Genomic DNA, 16,303 nt, shown 5'->3' on the forward strand with positions numbered 1-16,303 from the left:
TAGCGCTCCCAAATCACAAAAGTCAATTTATTAGCGAACAAAAACGTATAAATGTTGGAAAATCGCCCGAAGGATGCAATTACTCCTTGCCTTGGCGTTGCGCACGAAAAATCCGCCTTTACAACCCGACAATAGTAAACTTGAGTGTGATAATGAATGAGTTTCTAAACCGCGAAAGAAAATCCGTTCGTTATTTTAAGACCGAAATTTATTTCTGACTCGACTTTGCGTTAAACGGACGCGCTAGATAGTGAAGGTGAACCGTAAACGACCCCTAAAACCAAAATACTGATAATTTTAAAGAAATTTGATGGTTTATAATCACAGACACAAAACGCGCGTGTTTAGTCGAACCAATGGCAGCGGAAAAAGTTGATCCAGTGGTGAGTTTTCGCAATTTCTACAGACGCCCCGGGTTATTTATAATTAACGTAAACAAGCCGAGCTATAACACAAACGCTCCCAAAAAATCAATCGGATTGAAAAATTGATTGCCTTGAAAAAATAATCAGCCGTTGGTGTTGAAACTTTATTATGTAAGCGTGATGTTAGATGATACATGGTACTTGCCCAGGTAAAAATAAATATTTGCGTACACAACTAATTGGATGATTTTGTGTTTGCAAAAGTTACGTATCAGTTTATTATGCCAGTTGTAAATATTGTAATTAATTTATGTTGAAAAAAATTGGCCGGGCTCCAAAACTACTGCAAATTTTGAATCTGCTTTATTTCGAATTCTAATCAAACGATCGGAAGCCTAGTGCGCGGTTAGATAATTGGATGACATCACAATTCTACGTATCCCACTTTTCTTTCAGGGTCACGAATAATTACAGTTTTATTGCAACAGTTAAAAAATCTGATTAAAATAATCCAAGTAAATGAATATACAACATGGAGTGTTTACCGGGATTATCCCTAAATGAGGACTTGTTAAAAAAACAATACACTCATCTCGTCCACTCATTAAATATTGTGCCCCCATATTTACCTCATTTTATTAATTTACGTTTTATCAAGTCATCAGCTATCCAAACACAATCCTGCTCAAATTGCGTATATAAAATGATAAACAAACAATTATTATTATCTGTTAAACACACCAATCACGTGTCTCACTCCCAAAACCGGCCAATACAGCGTGATTAATTTCCGCAGCTCAAAGAAAGATGCAAAGATCTGATCCTCGACCTTGACACCCTCAGGGAAATCTCGCGTCGCTTCCTGCACGACGTGGACAAAGGGCTTCGCAAAGACACCCATGCCACGTCCATCGTCAAATGTTTCGTGACCTACGTCCAGGACCTGCCCAATGGGACCGAAAACGGGAAATTCCTAGCTCTAGATCTGGGCGGGACCAACTTCCGCGTCCTTTTGATCGAACTGAGTAAAGACCATTTCGAAATGAGATCAAAAATCTACGCTATTCCCCAGCACATCATGCTGGGCTCTGGAGAGCAGCTTTTCGACCATATTGCCGATTGTCTCGCTTCGTTCATGAAGCAGGAGCAAGTCATTGCCGAGACGCTGCCTTTGGGGTTCACTTTCAGTTTTCCCTTGACGCAGAAGGGCCTGACTAAGGGGATTTTGGAGAGGTGGACGAAGGGCTTCAACTGCTCGAATTGTGTCGGGAACGATGTTGTTCAGCTGCTCAAAGATGCTATAGCCAGGCGAGGGGTGCGTTTTTTAATTATTAGAGGCAAAAATGTAGATACTTCAGGAGGCGTTATAGTTGGTGAGTCGGATTGAAATCTGCTTCAAACACAATAACGCTTTTTTGGACCTCAACTATAACGCCTCGAGTTTTTTTCTAATTAGCTCAGCTTAACAACTAAAAAATATGTAACAATCCCTGACTGTTAGACGACCAGTAATACAATCACAATATAGTACACAGAACTAAATACTAGAAAAAAATTTAAAACACAGTAAAAATAAGTTGAGAATGTGTCAGATTGTAAAATAGATTTCAGAAAAAAATCAGAAAAAAAATCACGTGCAGCAGGTTTATTGTAATGATTTTCAGGACATTCAGATCAAAGTGTGTGCCATTTTAAACGACACCACTGGCACCCTGATGTCCTGTGCGTGGAAGAACCCGAACTGCCGAATCGGCCTAATAGTTGGTAAAGAATTTTCGGATTTTTTCGCCCAAAACTAGCAATTTCCTTCCTAGGCACTGGCAGTAACGCTTGTTACGTCGAGAAGCAAAAAAACGCCGAACTCTTCGACGACGAGGACAAAGGTTCCGGAAACGTGATAATCAACCTCGAATGGGGCGCGTTCGGCGACGACGGAGCCCTCGATTTCATCCGAACGGAGTACGATCGTGACGTCGACGCGAATTCGGTGAATCCCGGGCGCCAACTGCACGAGAAAATGATTTCGGGGATGTACATGGGGGAATTGACGCGTCTAGCCTTGGAGAAATTCACCAAAGAAGGGCTGCTGTTTGAGGGCAAAGCCTCGGATGCGTTGTTCACGCGCGGGAAGTTTTACACCAAGTACGTGTCAGAGATTGAGGGCGACCCTGCGGGGGTGATAACGAGCTGTCGGGATATTCTGGAGGAGTTGGGGATTTATCACGCCACGGATCAGGACTGCTTCAATGTGAGATACGTCTGTGAATGCGTTTCGAAGCGGGCTGCGGATTTGGCGTCCACAGGGATTGCCACCTTGTTGAATAAAATGAACGAGGCGAGGGTCACAGTGGCCATTGATGGGAGTGTCTATAGGTACCATCCACATTTCCATGACCTTATGATGCAAACGATTTCGACTTTGGTCAATCCGGGAATTAAGGTAAGGTGTGCAAAAATTACGGGAAAATTTTTTAATTTGTGATTCTAGTTCGATTTGATGCTGTCGGAGGACGGGAGTGGACGAGGGGCCGCTCTGGTCGCTGCTGTGGCCTGTCGGACCCAACAGAAGGGATAGACAATTGGGAATCGCTTCGAGACGATTCTGTAGCCAAATATACACGAATCTATTTTTGTTAAAGTCGAATAAAGATTAATTTATTTACTTGGGTCAATTATTTGAACCTTAACCCACCCAGGCTGATTCAGCCACTCACTAAAACGGAAAATGTTCGAGAAAAAACGCACACTTTCCAGGCTTTTAATAGATGATCCGGAAAATTTGGATCATCTGTGTAAACAGTCAGAAAATACAGGCCGTCCCAACGGTCCGAAAAAGCTCCATAACTTGTTTATTATTACAGATAGCACGCAGATAGTGACTTTTTTTAGACTACAATAATAAAAAAACACTTTAACATCAACTCGTTGATGAAAATTTAAGTTACATAGGTTAAATGATAATCCTCTGAAATCTTTCCGTACCGTTTTACAAGCAAATCAATGAAAACTTAATTGATGCTTCGTCCTTTTAAGTAACCTGTCCTGCGAGTCGAATATCTCCAGGCTGTAGGTTTCCTTACTCCAAACATTCATGATCATTATCATTGGCGAGTGGAGGGGAATTGAGAAATGAAAAATAAAGAGACTATTAACATACATACTTTTTCAATCGCGTGTTAGTATTCCAAGTGTTCGTGTCTGAGAATTGCAAAATGCGACTAAAGCAAATTATTGAAAGTGTTAACGACCTGGGGAGACTTCAGGTGGACCAAATCGGGCTCAATCCCGACGCTGAGAATGAAATTACTGACGAGGTAATTAATCGCTGATTTACAACACACTGTTTGCCCTTGTCAGACTTTACGACAAAATCCATGTCATTTTCGTGTTCAATTAGCCACATGACGCGGTAAAGTAATTATTTAATTCCGCTCATTTAGCTTTATTGCTTATTGTTATTTATTAAAAACTAGCACTGACCAGTTTTTAGTCTCACTCATCTAGATATCTAATTTTTTCTGAGTGTCATTACTATTCGTGTCAAAATTTTTGTACAAAATGCATCCGAAACAACACCCAAGCCAGAAAAGAACCTGCATGTGCAGACCCCTTCCCATTCCACGCACCGAATGCCAGAATCCTGAAGTAAGCCCCCTTATCTAAATTGATGCAAATTTTATTTCGAATGCGTCGGAAACCTTGCTTTTATAGGGTACTCAAGTTCATCCTTAGTTCACCTGTTGTTAGTCACGTGTGTTCCAGTTACGTCCATTTCCGGGTTCCGGTTACCTTGATGGACGATTTTACCTAATAACTATATTTTACAATTTGCAACCTTCGGGCCCGTGAACGAATTTCGTTCCTGAATTCGACACGAAAAATCTCGAAAAAATTAAATATTTACTTCAGTGAAGATAACGGCAATCAAAAAATAAATTTCAATTATCAATTTACTGTTGAGTATTCTTCTAGTTTCTGGTAGTTTAAAAAAGGAAATCGGAAAGTAAATTGATTAGTAATATTTCTTTTTTATCTTTATAACTTTTGCTGTCCCGTCCGTTATCGCAAACATAAAATTTCTTACGTTGTTAAACAAATCCAAGAATTTTTAATTTCCACTGTCTAATTTTAATATTGTTAAAGTCTTTAATGATTGAAACCTGTCTGAATAAATTTTTTAGAACGATTTTCACACACAAGATTTTTATGTCCCGTCCGTCATCAGTGCATTTTTTTTCGCTCGTATTTCAAAATTTAAAATGTAGGCTCTAATTGTAGGTTGCAAACACTTTGACTGGTATTAAGTTTCTATAAAGAAAAATTCATTTCTACTGATACTGTTCGTAAAAACTGAAAATGAAAGTAAAAAAAATAAAAAAATATCATTTGTCGAAAAATATTCCAATTAATCGCAAAACAGTAATTATTTAGCTAATTCCACACCCGGTATAATAATAAACTTGCCCTCAAGTCTCAAGTATATTGATTGATTTCGCATTATTTGAAATGTCATTTTTTCACTTTTACAAAATACAATCTTGGGAATTTTATTTTGATTAAAATGGTAATTTCCTTTAAAACTTTTATGGAATCAAAGAAACCCTTGAAACTAATTAAAAGAACTGTTGGCTAATTGAAAACAAATTTAGATGTGTAACACTAATGCAAGGAAATGGACAGTTAGGTTGCATTATTAAGGAACAAGTTTTAATTGTTATCAAAAACTGCTTTCACTTTCTGATTCTAAAATAACGACCTTATAGCAGTAGGTAGACAGTCAAGTCACATTTTTATGTAAATTAAAGCAAATTAAAGCCAGCGTTCTAACCGGTATCATTGACGCCAAAATTCCAATTTTTTTCTTGCATTCCTGCTACTTTTCTGTAAACAATCCCAGCTCGCCAAGCTCTGAAATTGATCAAAATCGTCCACTGGACGTATGCCGTCTGATCGAACCCCTATAGCAACTCATTTTCCAGTTCAAGTCACCCCTTTTCAAGGGCAGACGAGCCCCCAAAACGTTCTAGAATATTCGCGCACCCTTGTGGCGTTCACTTTCCTGTGACGTCAGACACGAATCGATCGTTTCTGGGGGTGTGGTGGAAAGAGTACCACTGAAGGTGACCTCAACTTGCCCCAAAACAGAGCAGACTTTCGCGTACGTAACCTCGCGGTGTGTGTATAACTAAAGGTGGCATGAAGATGGTGCAGGCACCGTTCGAAACGTGTGACTACGTGACGCCTGAAGTAAGTCAACACGGAATGAAGAAAAAAATTTTTTTTTGGTTTGAATTATTGAAAAACTGAATGGAGCGTGTTATTGACTTTTTATTTTTAATTGTGACGTTTTTGTAAATTTTCATACAATTGTGATTATTTGCGTATCATGCTTATGCAATATTTTTTTACCTTGAAGAGGTAATATACCGCAAAACCTCTAATTTATATTCCTTGCACTTGAAATACGAATGTCTGGGCACGTCTGCGCTTGCCCAAAGACACACCTACGAAACACAACCTTATGAATACCACAAACGAGCTGCAATATTAATGGTTTTTGCATCATCTTCGACATTTATGTTTGTATTAAAGGCCAAAGAAGTGACGTACTTGAATTAAACGACAGAACAATGAAAAATAAAATATTAATTGCATTGCTTGCTTTTATACTTTTTCGTTTAATTTTTTTTTTCATGCATTTGGTGAAAATATTAGTAGAGTTCGAGGAAACAATTAGATAAAATAATTGCGTGTCTAAATGTCAACAACAAAACAGGACTCAATTAGGATTGACCCACTTTTTAGCGGCCAATCGATGCCAGGAAAATCCTATTGGAGTTAAAGTTGGACACGGAAAATAATTTATTTTAGGAATCTTCAACCTCACATTGAATTTATTCCATATATATGTAAAAAAAGAAGTATACCCACAATAAATAGATAATAGGTGTGTCAGAAATTAAAGTACAAACTAAGATAAAGATCTTTGTATTGTATGTACGTTGAATATTGGATCGTTCTGAGATTAAATTCTAAGATATTTGGCAATATCTCGCTTATCTTTGGATTATATTTTTATTGTTCCTCCATTTTTTAGCAAATTCGTCGAAATACCATTAAGAAATCGGATATTCCAGTCAATAATTTTTTATCAAATTAATTAATCAAAAATTATAAACAAACAATACTCCTATAATTTTTTATATCTGATAAATACCTTTATAATGTCATTAATCCTAGCAATTATGATATCCTAGTTGTATATCACGTCAACGGTTTATAAGCCGAAGCTTATCAGAAATTTTCTTAGTAAGTGAGTGAAACTTGATACGTGAAAACTAAAAAATGGTTATTCAAGTTACCCCAACTGTAAGTCCAAAACTCACAAACTCGGTGATTCATTTAAATGATAATAACACACAACCGGTATAAACAAACAGTGATTAAAGTTCATTAGAAAACTAGCTGCATCACAGAAATATTTAGATAAACATTCGCAAAATACGGAATTTCCGACCGTAATTGGTATTTTCAAAACGCGTGCAGAAAATGACTAATTACATCACAGCAAGTGATGTTCGTGTGCATCTGAACCGTTATGAAAGCTTTAATTACAGTACTTTTTTTCTATTTTTTTTGTTGTGTTTGTGTTCAATTTTTCGCTCGTTGTCCCCAAGTGACATAAAAATTACAATACAGTAAAACCTCTCAACTATGGACACCGATGGGGAATTTTTAACTGTCCGTTGTAGAGAAGTGTCCACTCAAAGCAATCTAGAAAAACTGAAGAATTTCTCAAAAAGTGCGGTTTTCCGCCGCGAAAAATCCACCTTGAGATAAGAGTCGTGTCTGGAATTTATTAAAATAGATTGGAGTGTTTGCTCAATTGTTCGAGTGAAAGCACGTCATTTTTGTCTAGGTTGTGAAACCTTTTCCTTGCAAATGATTGTCTAACATTTCCTCAGCTTGCGTGACGATTCACAGGCAAGCAACCTCAACTACCACACCCCTGCCTTGGACCAATCGCATTCTCCCAACGTGGAGGCTCGTTCTGGGTACCATGGAGCAGTGTGTGGGAGAGAGATCGTAAAACTTATCGTACTTTATATATTCGTGTGTGTTCGTCGGGTCGGGTTTAACACACACATACACGTTTCAAGGCGCGATTGTTACTTTCATATCGTGTTATCGCCGTTATCGATAGTGGGTTTTTCGTTTGTCCGAGTCGGATTTTCCGATTTTTTAAGTGAAAAAATGGGTTTTAGAAGAAACTCACATTCGCAAGCGCAGGCGGCGGTATGTATAAGTTAGGTTCGGTTACTGGACGCTGGTTGGTCGGAATTGAGGGTGTGAGTCGGTTCGACCAACCAATACGCGCTATCAGTGTGACGTAGACATTTGAGGTAGGTCAGCACCTTAAAGCTAAACAATCGCCATTTTCAATGCTTTTCTTATGGGCATTTAAAAGTTTTTCGTATTTCTTTAATGCTAGAAGTGTAGGAACATTACTTTTACAGAGAAATGATAGCTATGAAAAATGCAATGTCGTTTCTTAAAGATTTTAGCAACTGAGCTAATATTTCTGTAAGTTGAACACATAAATCCTTTTCTAACCTAACTTTTTTCAAACTTCAAAATTCAGTTTTTCTTAATTTGGACATCATATTGATGTAAATTATTATGTGGCCTTTTAAAACTGAGGGAAAAATGGTTTGCCACACTAATGACATTGGATTTCTTCTGAATGACGAATTCATGGGGTGCAACCGGCGCAACCCCAATAAACGGGTTGTTTTCTGTCCCCCTCCCCCATCACGAGGGATGAATAGCAGGTATACGAGGGTAGAGGGTTCAGGCACATACATGGTTGAAAGTAGTACGGGTTGTGAGTTCTGTGCTTCTTTCGTGAGTGTCTTTTGTTATCGTGTTTTTTCCGATCGTTCTCCATATCTTCGTGTTCTTGAATTTTTAAAATTCTGTTTTTCCAAGACATTATCTCATTTTTGTGGTACATCATTAGGTATGATTTGTGAATAATATTTTGTTGCGATACTTTGATAGTTCATGTGTAGTAGGTTTTTACATCACAACTATGGGAATGTGTTGGGCTCCAGATTGCAAACACTATAGTACTCGCGATAAATGCCATTTTTTTAGTTTTCCTAAGTCGGGAAAAGAACGAGCACTATGGAAAAAATTGTTGAGGTAATTTTTAATAGATGTTTTGATATTAATTTTTAATTGCTTGTTTCATTGTTAAATGTAGAAGAGATGTAGAACCCGGACCAGGAGCCTACGTTTGCAGCTGCCATTTTCGGGATGGAAGAAAGGAAAATGGTCCTGAATTATTTTTGCACAATATCGCAAAAAGAGCCTATTTTCAAGTGGAATCTCCAGAAAAAAAAAAGATGAAAAAACAAGGACTCCCTTCTTGTTCTAGTTCCGCTGAATCATTAAGGTAAAAAGTGAATCCTAGTTTTAAATTGATTTACAATTTGATCATTTGAATAGTGTTGATATACCGGAAGAAACAGTACCATCGACAATGAATTTAGAGGAAGTGCCATCGACGTCTACAGCCGTAGTTGCAGCACCAGCAGATATAATTCAAGATGCTCCGTTAGAATCTATGGGTGTGCAAGCACCCTTGGTGTCACATGCGGCTCTTGAAGCAGAAATGTATTTTCTCAAAAAGGAAAATGCTGAACTTAAAGCAAAAATACAATATCTGACAGTACGATTTTGCTATGAAAATGTTCAAGGAAATGACAAACTCATTGTTTTATATACCGGTCTTCCCAATAGCCAGATTTTCGAAGCATTGTTTCACTTAATCGAAAAGTTGGACATAAAATATTACCACAAATGGACAGTCCAAAAGTTAACTAGAATTGACCAACTCTTTTTAACCCTAGTAAAATTACGACTCAATTTCCCTCAACTTGATTTGGCGCAACGCTTTGGGGTTGCCCAAAGCACAGTTTCTAATATTATTTTAACATTTGTCCATGTAATATATGAAATTTTATATAAACAGTTTATGACGACAATGCCTTCGCGCGAAAAAAATAAATCTTGCTTGCCAACATGTTTTAGCAATTTTACTAATTGTAGAGCAGTTCTAGATTGTACCGAAATTTTCACTGTGGTATCACGTAAGTCTATGTCAACACAGAAATTAACATATAGTACTTACAAACATCATAATACTTTCAAAGGGCTAATTGGAGTTGCACCCAATGGTGTCATCACATTTGTAAGTGATTTATACGTGGGATCAACTTCTGATCAAAAAGTTGTTTTAAATTGTGGAATAATCGACATGTTAAAAACTGGAGATATGATTTTAGCCGATAAGGGATTTTTGATCCAAAATATTCTGCCACCAGGGGTCACTTTGAATATTCCACCTTTTTTATCAAATGTCCAATTTACACCAGAGCAAGTTAAGTGTACCGAAAATATTGCACGTGCAAGAATACACGTCGAAAGGGCAATACGCCGATTAAAATGTTATCATATTTTAAATTTTTTGCCAGAGTCTTTGTGCCACTATGGAGATATTGTTTTTAAAGCGACTGCCGCTTTAACAAACCTCCAATTTCCATTAATTAAAGAGGTAGCAGAATTGTTTCAGGATTGTGATGATTAAAATAATGTAAAATAAAAACCATCTATTTATATACAGTTTATTATTGTGAAATAAAGGAAATATATTGGTCAAGATAAAATTCTTTTAAAATATTGATATTTTCTGACCACCCCGGATCTTTTTCAATTTGAAATATCTCTGTGCACTTTGGTGTCCACACGACAAAGTAGCAGATACTTCGACCAGTGATGTGCATTTGCCCCTGTACTTGGTGGTAATAATTGTGATTGCTGTTAAGATTAATGTCCTCATTTTCATCCCTCCAATAAAAATATTTTTTATCCTTCAGGGCTTCAGACAAACTGTCAGTGTCCCTATATTTATATGGGCATTTAATTTCGAGAATCCCATCTTCTTCCACTAATCCATCAGGACTTGCTCCCAAAAAGCCTGATTCTTCCAACCTACAAAAAAAAGTAATATTACATTATTCATCTAAGTTATACGTGTTAATTATTTTCGACCTACCAAAATCCCGTCTCTTGGACTTTAAGATTCGTCGCTTCTTCAAATTCTCTGAGCGCTGTCTTCTCGTGGGTCTTACCCCACTGCACAGCAGCAACCCTGTCAAGCGAATAGCCTTCCGCCAAATTTTTAAATAAAGAGGGTGGGAATCTTCGTCTACTGCAAGCAGATAGTACCATGCCAAACCTGCTGGCCGTTAAACGATGTTTCCTTGCTACATGCCAATTTTCGTTAACATGTTGGCCCCGAGTGCACGCCTCAACCAGTTTAATGCGTGCCTCATCTATTCTGCACTTCTCCAAAAGAAACTTTTGTTTGTCTATGGCCTGCACGTATTCTAAGCTTTGTAGAATTTCTTCGATATCTGCAATAATTTTTCTGGCTTCTTCACTTGCTTCTGGTCTTAGGAGCCAAGTGAAGCCCACCACATTCGTGACGCCTATTTCGGCACGGAACTGAATAATTTCGTCCTCAGTAGAGGACCTAGACAGTGCCGTATAGTTTGATAATTTCGGCTTGTAAACATCAGCTAACTTAATGACTTCTGTTTGTGGTGTTGTTTTTGATGGGGCACTCCACTGACACTCAATGTCAGTAGCACTTACATTATAATGAGCATAATATAATGCTGCAGCCATATGATGGCAAGCCACGTTGCCCCTTGGGCAGGTACAATGTGCCGTCTTAACCCCTTCTTCTAGGTCATATGAAATCTAAAACACACTTTGTAGAAGAAATGTCTAACAGTTAAATAAATACAAACCTCCACAGTATAATTTAGCTTTTTCATGCTCGGTAGAACTTCTGCAGAAATTCTCATCGGTTGTACTGTGCCATCAAACCTAAATTTGGTGACGTGACCGCTGGTAAAAGCATTTTCTCCCCGAACTAAAAAGCGATTACCGTCCCCAAAAAATTTCGCAATAAAGTGAAACTTAACAATGTGCTTTTCTGCCACTAAAATGCATAAATATAATAGTTTCTCAAAGTATAATTAAAGCTTACTCACTTTCTCACCGACAACGTGGTTCCCTGTATTCTTTTATAAAGTTCGTATTTTCACAAAAAGTCACTTCTAAATTAAATTAAAGTCTCTAGTGGCACAAATTACACCCGCTGCAGCTATTTGACACGTTATTAACGCACAAACACAACCAAAAAACCGAAAAACGTATTACACCACATGTAAAAGACTGGTTGTTTAGCTTTGAGCAACTGACCTACCGTAATAAGAGTGGGGAGGTGACGTCACGACTGATAGCGCGTATTCATTAAAGCGAGCACATGGTGTAGCGATTGATTATCATTTTGTAATGAATGGGGGTTTCAAATGTATGGAAATGTCGTAGTTAGGTACCGGTTTTAAGGTCGGGTTTTCTGGAGAAGGTCGTGTTTTGAAATTTATTAAGTCATTGAATAAGTGAGAGAGAACGGATTTGCTTTATCACAATTTAAAAACAGAAAAAGACGTTCAAGATTGCAAAGATAAGAGAGGACAATACGTTTCAAACGACCACAAGCGATAAACTATTACTATTAGGAATAGATAACATTTTGCCTCTTGCAGATCCGCGAAAAATGCCAAGAGCTCATCCTGAGCAACGCACAACTGGAAGAATACAAGAAGAAACTGCTGAACGACTTGAAGAAAGGTCTCGGAAAGGCGACCCACCCGACATCGATTGTAAAATGTTTCATTACCTACGTCCAAGACCTGCCCGATGGTTCAGGTAAATATTGGTTACCTAACACACGGAACTACAGCATAATGCGGCATAAAATTAATTATCTATGTTAAGATATTCGTTTGCGTAGCTCCACCTTCGATTATCAATAACCGGAGCCAATGACCTTTCGAGTTAACACCTGAATGAGAATTGGATTTTTTCAGAAACGGGTAAATTCCTTGCACTGGATCTTGGCGGCACAAATTTCCGCGTACTTTTGATCGAACTGAGCAAGAATCACTTCGAAATGCGGTCGAAAATTTTCGCCATCCCTCAGCACATCATGTTGGGCTCTGGCGAACAACTTTTCGACCACATCGCCGATTGTTTGGCCAAGTTCGCCAAAGATGAGAAGATCCAACACGAGGTTTTACCGTTGGGTTTCACGTTCAGTTTCCCGTTGATGCAGAAGGGACTGACTAAGGGGATTCTGGAGCGGTGGACCAAAGGGTTCAATTGCTCGAACGTTGTGGGTAACGACGTGGTCCAGATGCTCAAAGATGCGATTGACAGACGCGGGGTGAGTCTGAAATAAATGATGATAATTGGAGACAGTGCATGCATCACGGCCAGTAATATCACCCCTCGGTATTGAATTTCAGGATATTACTATTTCGATAATGGCGATTTTAAATGACTCGACAGGGACTTTAATGTCGTGTGCTTGGAAAAATCGGTACTGTCGGGTTGGTATTATAATCGGTGAGTTTCATCGGATGCACGGATGCATGCATACAATCACAGGCACTGTCATTCAATTTTTTCCTCATGCATGCCTTTGCCCCTCTTTATAGGACATTCAGATTGAGGTTTGTGCCATTTTAAACGATACCACGGGAACACTCATGTCATGTGCATGGAAAAATCGCTATTGCAAGATCGGCTTGATCATCGGTAGGTTATAGACTCACTTAGTTATGCACTCGGCTTCGCCTCGTGCTATTCCCGTACCAACTGTCCGATTTTTAGGCACTGGCACGAACGCGTGTTACGTGGAAGACCAGAAAAACGCCGAAATGTTTGACGAGCCTGATCGCGGTTCCGGCAAAGTGCTAATCAATTGCGAATGGGGGGCTTTCGGAGACGACGGAGCCCTGGATTTCGTGCGAACGCAATACGACCGTGAAGTGGACGAACACACGGTGAATCCCGGGAAGCAACTGTAAGTACAAGTCGGTTAATGAAGCCGTGGTTAGTTTTGCCCGTTAGGCACGAAAAAATGATTTCCGGCATGTACATGGGAGAGTTGGTAAGACTGGCCCTCGAGCGCTTCACAAACGAGGGATTGTTGTTCGGGGGTAAAGGTTCCGACCAGTTGTTTACCCGCGACCGGTTTTACACGAAATACGTTTCGGAAATCGAGAGTGATCCCCCGGGAACGTTCACAAACTGCAAGGAGATTCTCGAGGAGTTGGGCTTGAAACATGCCACTGAACAAGACTGTATTAATGTGAGGTATGTCTGCGAATGCATTTCTCGCAGAGCTGCTCATTTGGCGTCGGCTGGAATCGCCACGCTTTTGAATAAAATGAAAGAGCCGAGGGTGACAGTCGGGATCGATGGGTCTCTGTACAGGTTCCACCCACATTTCCATAATTTGATGATGGAGAAGATTTCCGAGTTGGTCGAGCCGGGGATTGTGGTATGTGACTTGACGAACAGTTTGGTGGAAGTTATAGCGATTTGTTTCAGTTTGATTTGATGTTGTCTGAGGACGGGAGCGGACGCGGGGCTGCGCTAGTGGCAGCCGTGGCTTCACGTAAACGGTGAAGTTAGCTAGTGGTTATTTTTGTAAATACTAGGATTTGTCCCAAACGACTTGGTTTGGGGCAACAAGTGGCTCCTATCAACTCTATTTTTTGTTAAATTTTATCAAAATAAAAGTTATTTATTTGTTGTATTTGTTTTACGGAAATTTTTATTGTAAAATATGTAACGTAATTGTTTTTTACTGGCTTGCCATCTACAAATGAAATGTATTTTTTATATGCAAACCTTAGTCATAAATTAGCCGCGCTTTAATTTAGAAACGACTGAAATATTGCAGTGTAGGTACTTAAATCGTGTAACCTTTTTTCTAAATGGGTTTAGTTGTAAACAAATTAATAAAAGAATGAAACCAGTATTGTGTTTTATTCAATCCATTACAATGCATTTTTAACTGCAACAATGCCATAACATCGGGGTGACACAACAGGATCGAAAAACTGGACCAGAAACGAATTCTCAAAACCTTGCTCTTGTAAAAACAAGAGGCGATCAAGCAAAATCAAACTTTCAACAACCGGTGATAACTTGCACCGTAACAAGTAAAAAACATTCAATTCATTGAGTCGTTTCTCATAACGTGAAAAAATAGCCCCAACTTCGTTATCAGTCAAGTCAAGAGTGACGTCAATTCGTTTTAAAGCTAGTCGGACGTAGTCCAAAAAATTAACCGGCACTTTCCGAAACTTCCCGACATGTTTCGTGGGCAAATCTGTACAAAACTCCTCAAGCAAGACTTGCAAAATCGCGCGATAAAAAATCGTAATGTTTGGCAACTCGCCCTCTTGTAAAACCCTCTCGACCGATTGATTCGCAATCATTCGGGCGCTTCGTCCAAGAACAAACCCCCGATCTGTGAGAAACCTACTTAGGGGAAACCCCGATTCGTCCAGCAAATGATAACAACACCCCACGTTACAGACCGACTTGACTGCCTCATTTCTACTAAAAATTTTCAAGGAACTGGCAGCCAAGTCGCCACACGTGTGGAGCCCCACGAGCCCCAGGTGAGACACGTTGGGAAAAACGTCCCGCACAAGCCCCAACAAGTCGAACCTTTCGTCAACAAACCGCGTGACTTGTTTGTAAAGTTCAACGTGGGGGCTGGCGAAATTTTCGGTTTTTTTAGGGAGCGATTTGTGGGGCGCCTTGGGGATGCCGTTCCACACTTTGGAGAGTTTGGTGGCGCGCTTGATAGCCCCACAAGTGTTAGTGTTGGACGCGTCTATTCCCACGACCGGGATTTGGTGTTGGAGGGCTAACATCGAGCTTAGATAGCCCTTGCCATCGCCCAAATCCACCACATGAGACGCTTGCGAGACCCGGAATAGGGCCGCGGCCACGGCGCTTAAAATCTCAACCTCGTGCGATTTTTTCGCATTCATGAAAATCTCGAGTTTGAACGTATCTAAAGTATCACAGCCCCACGATTGCAGTTTTTGAGTGAAAGAGTCCAAATTGAGACACACGTGGCAGTTTTTTAACGTAAATTTTGAGCTGTCTTCGACAAATTGTTTCAAATGAGGGGTCGCGTCAAACTCGTTCAGGAAAATGCGCTTGATTGTGTTTTCGTAACCAATTTGTTCGATTTCGTTTTGAATTTCCGGAGATACAAATTTTTTGTAGGAATTCTGGGTGTAAAAATCTACCATGTGACAGTTGGCAAAACCCAACAATGGTTCCAGAAACGCCAAAAGACTGTCAATTGTTTGTCTAATGTGCACCGAAGACATGATTAAAACGAAAGTTTGTCAGACTCGGGAAAAGAGGGTTGTAGTTTCAAAACCGCGCAGATTTTTTTGAATTTCGCTCGAATTTTGCCTATGAGTTCTAATATATCAACATTTGGGTCATTTTCTCTGGGAAAAGAATTTAACATTTCCTTCAAAGTATCGAGTTCTTTGACGATTTTTTCGTCACCTGATTTATGGCTTAAATAATATGACGTAATACTGGTGTAATAACCGATTTCTGCACCTAATTCGGCCCCACGATGATAACCCAAGTGGTAGGCTTCGATGTTTTCTTCCCCTTTTCCTAATTCGTAGCCTTGGTTGTAACTTTGCTCGAAAATGCGGTCCTCGCTCAGGAGAATGTCGGAGAAAACATCGTTAATGTCTTTTTCGGGCTCATCTGATGGGGAAATGTAAATTAACATTTTTTCAAGTGGACAAAAAACTAACCTGTCATGGTCTTGCATAACGCTTATCAAGCACAAAACTTGCGAAACGTGTGTAACACAAATGATAATTGCAGATTTACAAAAAATCGGTACAATAATCACAAAGTTTCAATCAAAAAATTGCACCATAAAAAAAGGTTAGGAT

General features: G+C 39.2%; 6 protein-coding genes across 16 annotated transcripts; 3 read left to right on the top strand and 3 right to left on the bottom strand.

Moving 5' to 3' along the window:
• The first annotated feature begins 106 nt into the window (after positions 1-106).
• On the top strand, positions 107-3,027 carry LOC659227 (hexokinase type 2). 2 transcript variants are annotated; one of them, XM_965552.4, is made up of 5 exons: positions 107-383; positions 1,162-1,680; positions 2,030-2,129; positions 2,180-2,805; positions 2,854-3,027. In XM_965552.4, exons 1-5 carry the CDS (start codon positions 357-359, stop codon positions 2,938-2,940), a joined length of 1,359 nt encoding a protein of 452 aa, XP_970645.1. In that variant the 5' UTR covers positions 107-356; the 3' UTR covers positions 2,941-3,027. The 2 variants fall into 2 exon arrangements, with proteins under 2 accessions (XP_970645.1, XP_015840633.1); XM_015985147.1 differs by lacking the exon at positions 107-383 and adding an exon at positions 545-574.
• A 491-nt stretch (positions 3,028-3,518) lies between these two features.
• On the top strand, positions 3,519-14,332 carry LOC657694 (hexokinase type 2). 6 transcript variants are annotated; one of them, XM_008203492.3, is made up of 7 exons: positions 3,519-3,679; positions 12,050-12,212; positions 12,374-12,729; positions 12,812-12,911; positions 13,179-13,371; positions 13,419-13,851; positions 13,902-14,332. In XM_008203492.3, exons 1-7 carry the CDS (start codon positions 3,578-3,580, stop codon positions 13,977-13,979), a joined length of 1,425 nt encoding a protein of 474 aa, XP_008201714.1. In that variant the 5' UTR covers positions 3,519-3,577; the 3' UTR covers positions 13,980-14,332. The 6 variants fall into 6 exon arrangements, with proteins under 6 accessions (XP_008201714.1, XP_008201713.1, XP_966410.1 ...); XM_008203491.3 differs by lacking the exon at positions 12,812-12,911 and adding an exon at positions 13,004-13,103; XM_961317.5 differs by lacking the exons at positions 3,519-3,679; positions 12,812-12,911 and adding exons at positions 3,852-4,010; positions 13,004-13,103.
• On the top strand, positions 7,736-10,096 carry LOC107399213 (uncharacterized). Of its 2 annotated transcripts, none has more exons than XR_010333892.1 (5): positions 7,736-7,949; positions 8,008-8,385; positions 8,438-8,570; positions 8,632-8,823; positions 8,877-10,096. XR_010333892.1 is itself a non-coding variant. In XM_015985003.2 (5 exons), exons 1-5 carry the CDS (start codon positions 8,046-8,048, stop codon positions 10,015-10,017), a joined length of 1,743 nt encoding a protein of 580 aa, XP_015840489.1. In that variant the 5' UTR covers positions 7,783-8,045; the 3' UTR covers positions 10,018-10,048. The 2 variants fall into 2 exon arrangements, 1 of the variants encoding a protein (XP_015840489.1); XM_015985003.2 differs by having other exon boundaries at positions 7,783-8,385; positions 8,877-9,520; positions 9,584-10,048.
• On the bottom strand, positions 10,041-11,730 carry LOC135265981 (uncharacterized). Of its 4 annotated transcripts, none has more exons than XR_010333893.1 (5): positions 11,492-11,730; positions 11,246-11,439; positions 11,088-11,195; positions 10,486-10,846; positions 10,041-10,421 (listed from the first exon to the last, which is right to left on the bottom strand). XR_010333893.1 is itself a non-coding variant. In XM_064356406.1 (5 exons), exons 3-5 carry the CDS (start codon positions 11,300-11,302, stop codon positions 10,058-10,060), a joined length of 1,131 nt encoding a protein of 376 aa, XP_064212476.1. In that variant the 5' UTR covers positions 11,303-11,370; positions 11,423-11,439; positions 11,492-11,728; the 3' UTR covers positions 10,041-10,057. The 4 variants fall into 4 exon arrangements, 3 of the variants coding, with proteins under 3 accessions (XP_064212476.1, XP_064212477.1, XP_064212475.1); XM_064356406.1 differs by having other exon boundaries at positions 10,486-11,195; positions 11,246-11,370; positions 11,423-11,439; positions 11,492-11,728; XM_064356407.1 differs by having other exon boundaries at positions 10,486-11,195; positions 11,246-11,370; positions 11,500-11,729.
• LOC659153 (uncharacterized protein) lies at positions 14,324-15,849 on the bottom strand. The gene has a single exon (XM_001809751.4). The coding sequence runs from the start codon at positions 15,707-15,709 to the stop codon at positions 14,354-14,356; it is 1,356 nt and encodes a 451-aa protein (XP_001809803.1). The 5' UTR covers positions 15,710-15,849; the 3' UTR covers positions 14,324-14,353.
• Positions 15,712-16,166, bottom strand: LOC659074 (protein LTO1 homolog). The gene is made up of 2 exons (XM_965407.4): positions 16,160-16,166; positions 15,712-16,109 (listed from the first exon to the last, which is right to left on the bottom strand). Exons 1-2 carry the CDS (start codon positions 16,164-16,166, stop codon positions 15,712-15,714), a joined length of 405 nt encoding a protein of 134 aa, XP_970500.1.
• Between the last annotated feature and the right edge of the window lie 137 nt (positions 16,167-16,303).

This window comes from Tribolium castaneum, chromosome 4 (assembly GCF_031307605.1).
Source record: "Tribolium castaneum strain GA2 chromosome 4, icTriCast1.1, whole genome shotgun sequence".
In the NCBI taxonomy this organism is placed as follows: Eukaryota; Metazoa; Arthropoda; class Insecta; order Coleoptera; family Tenebrionidae; genus Tribolium; species Tribolium castaneum.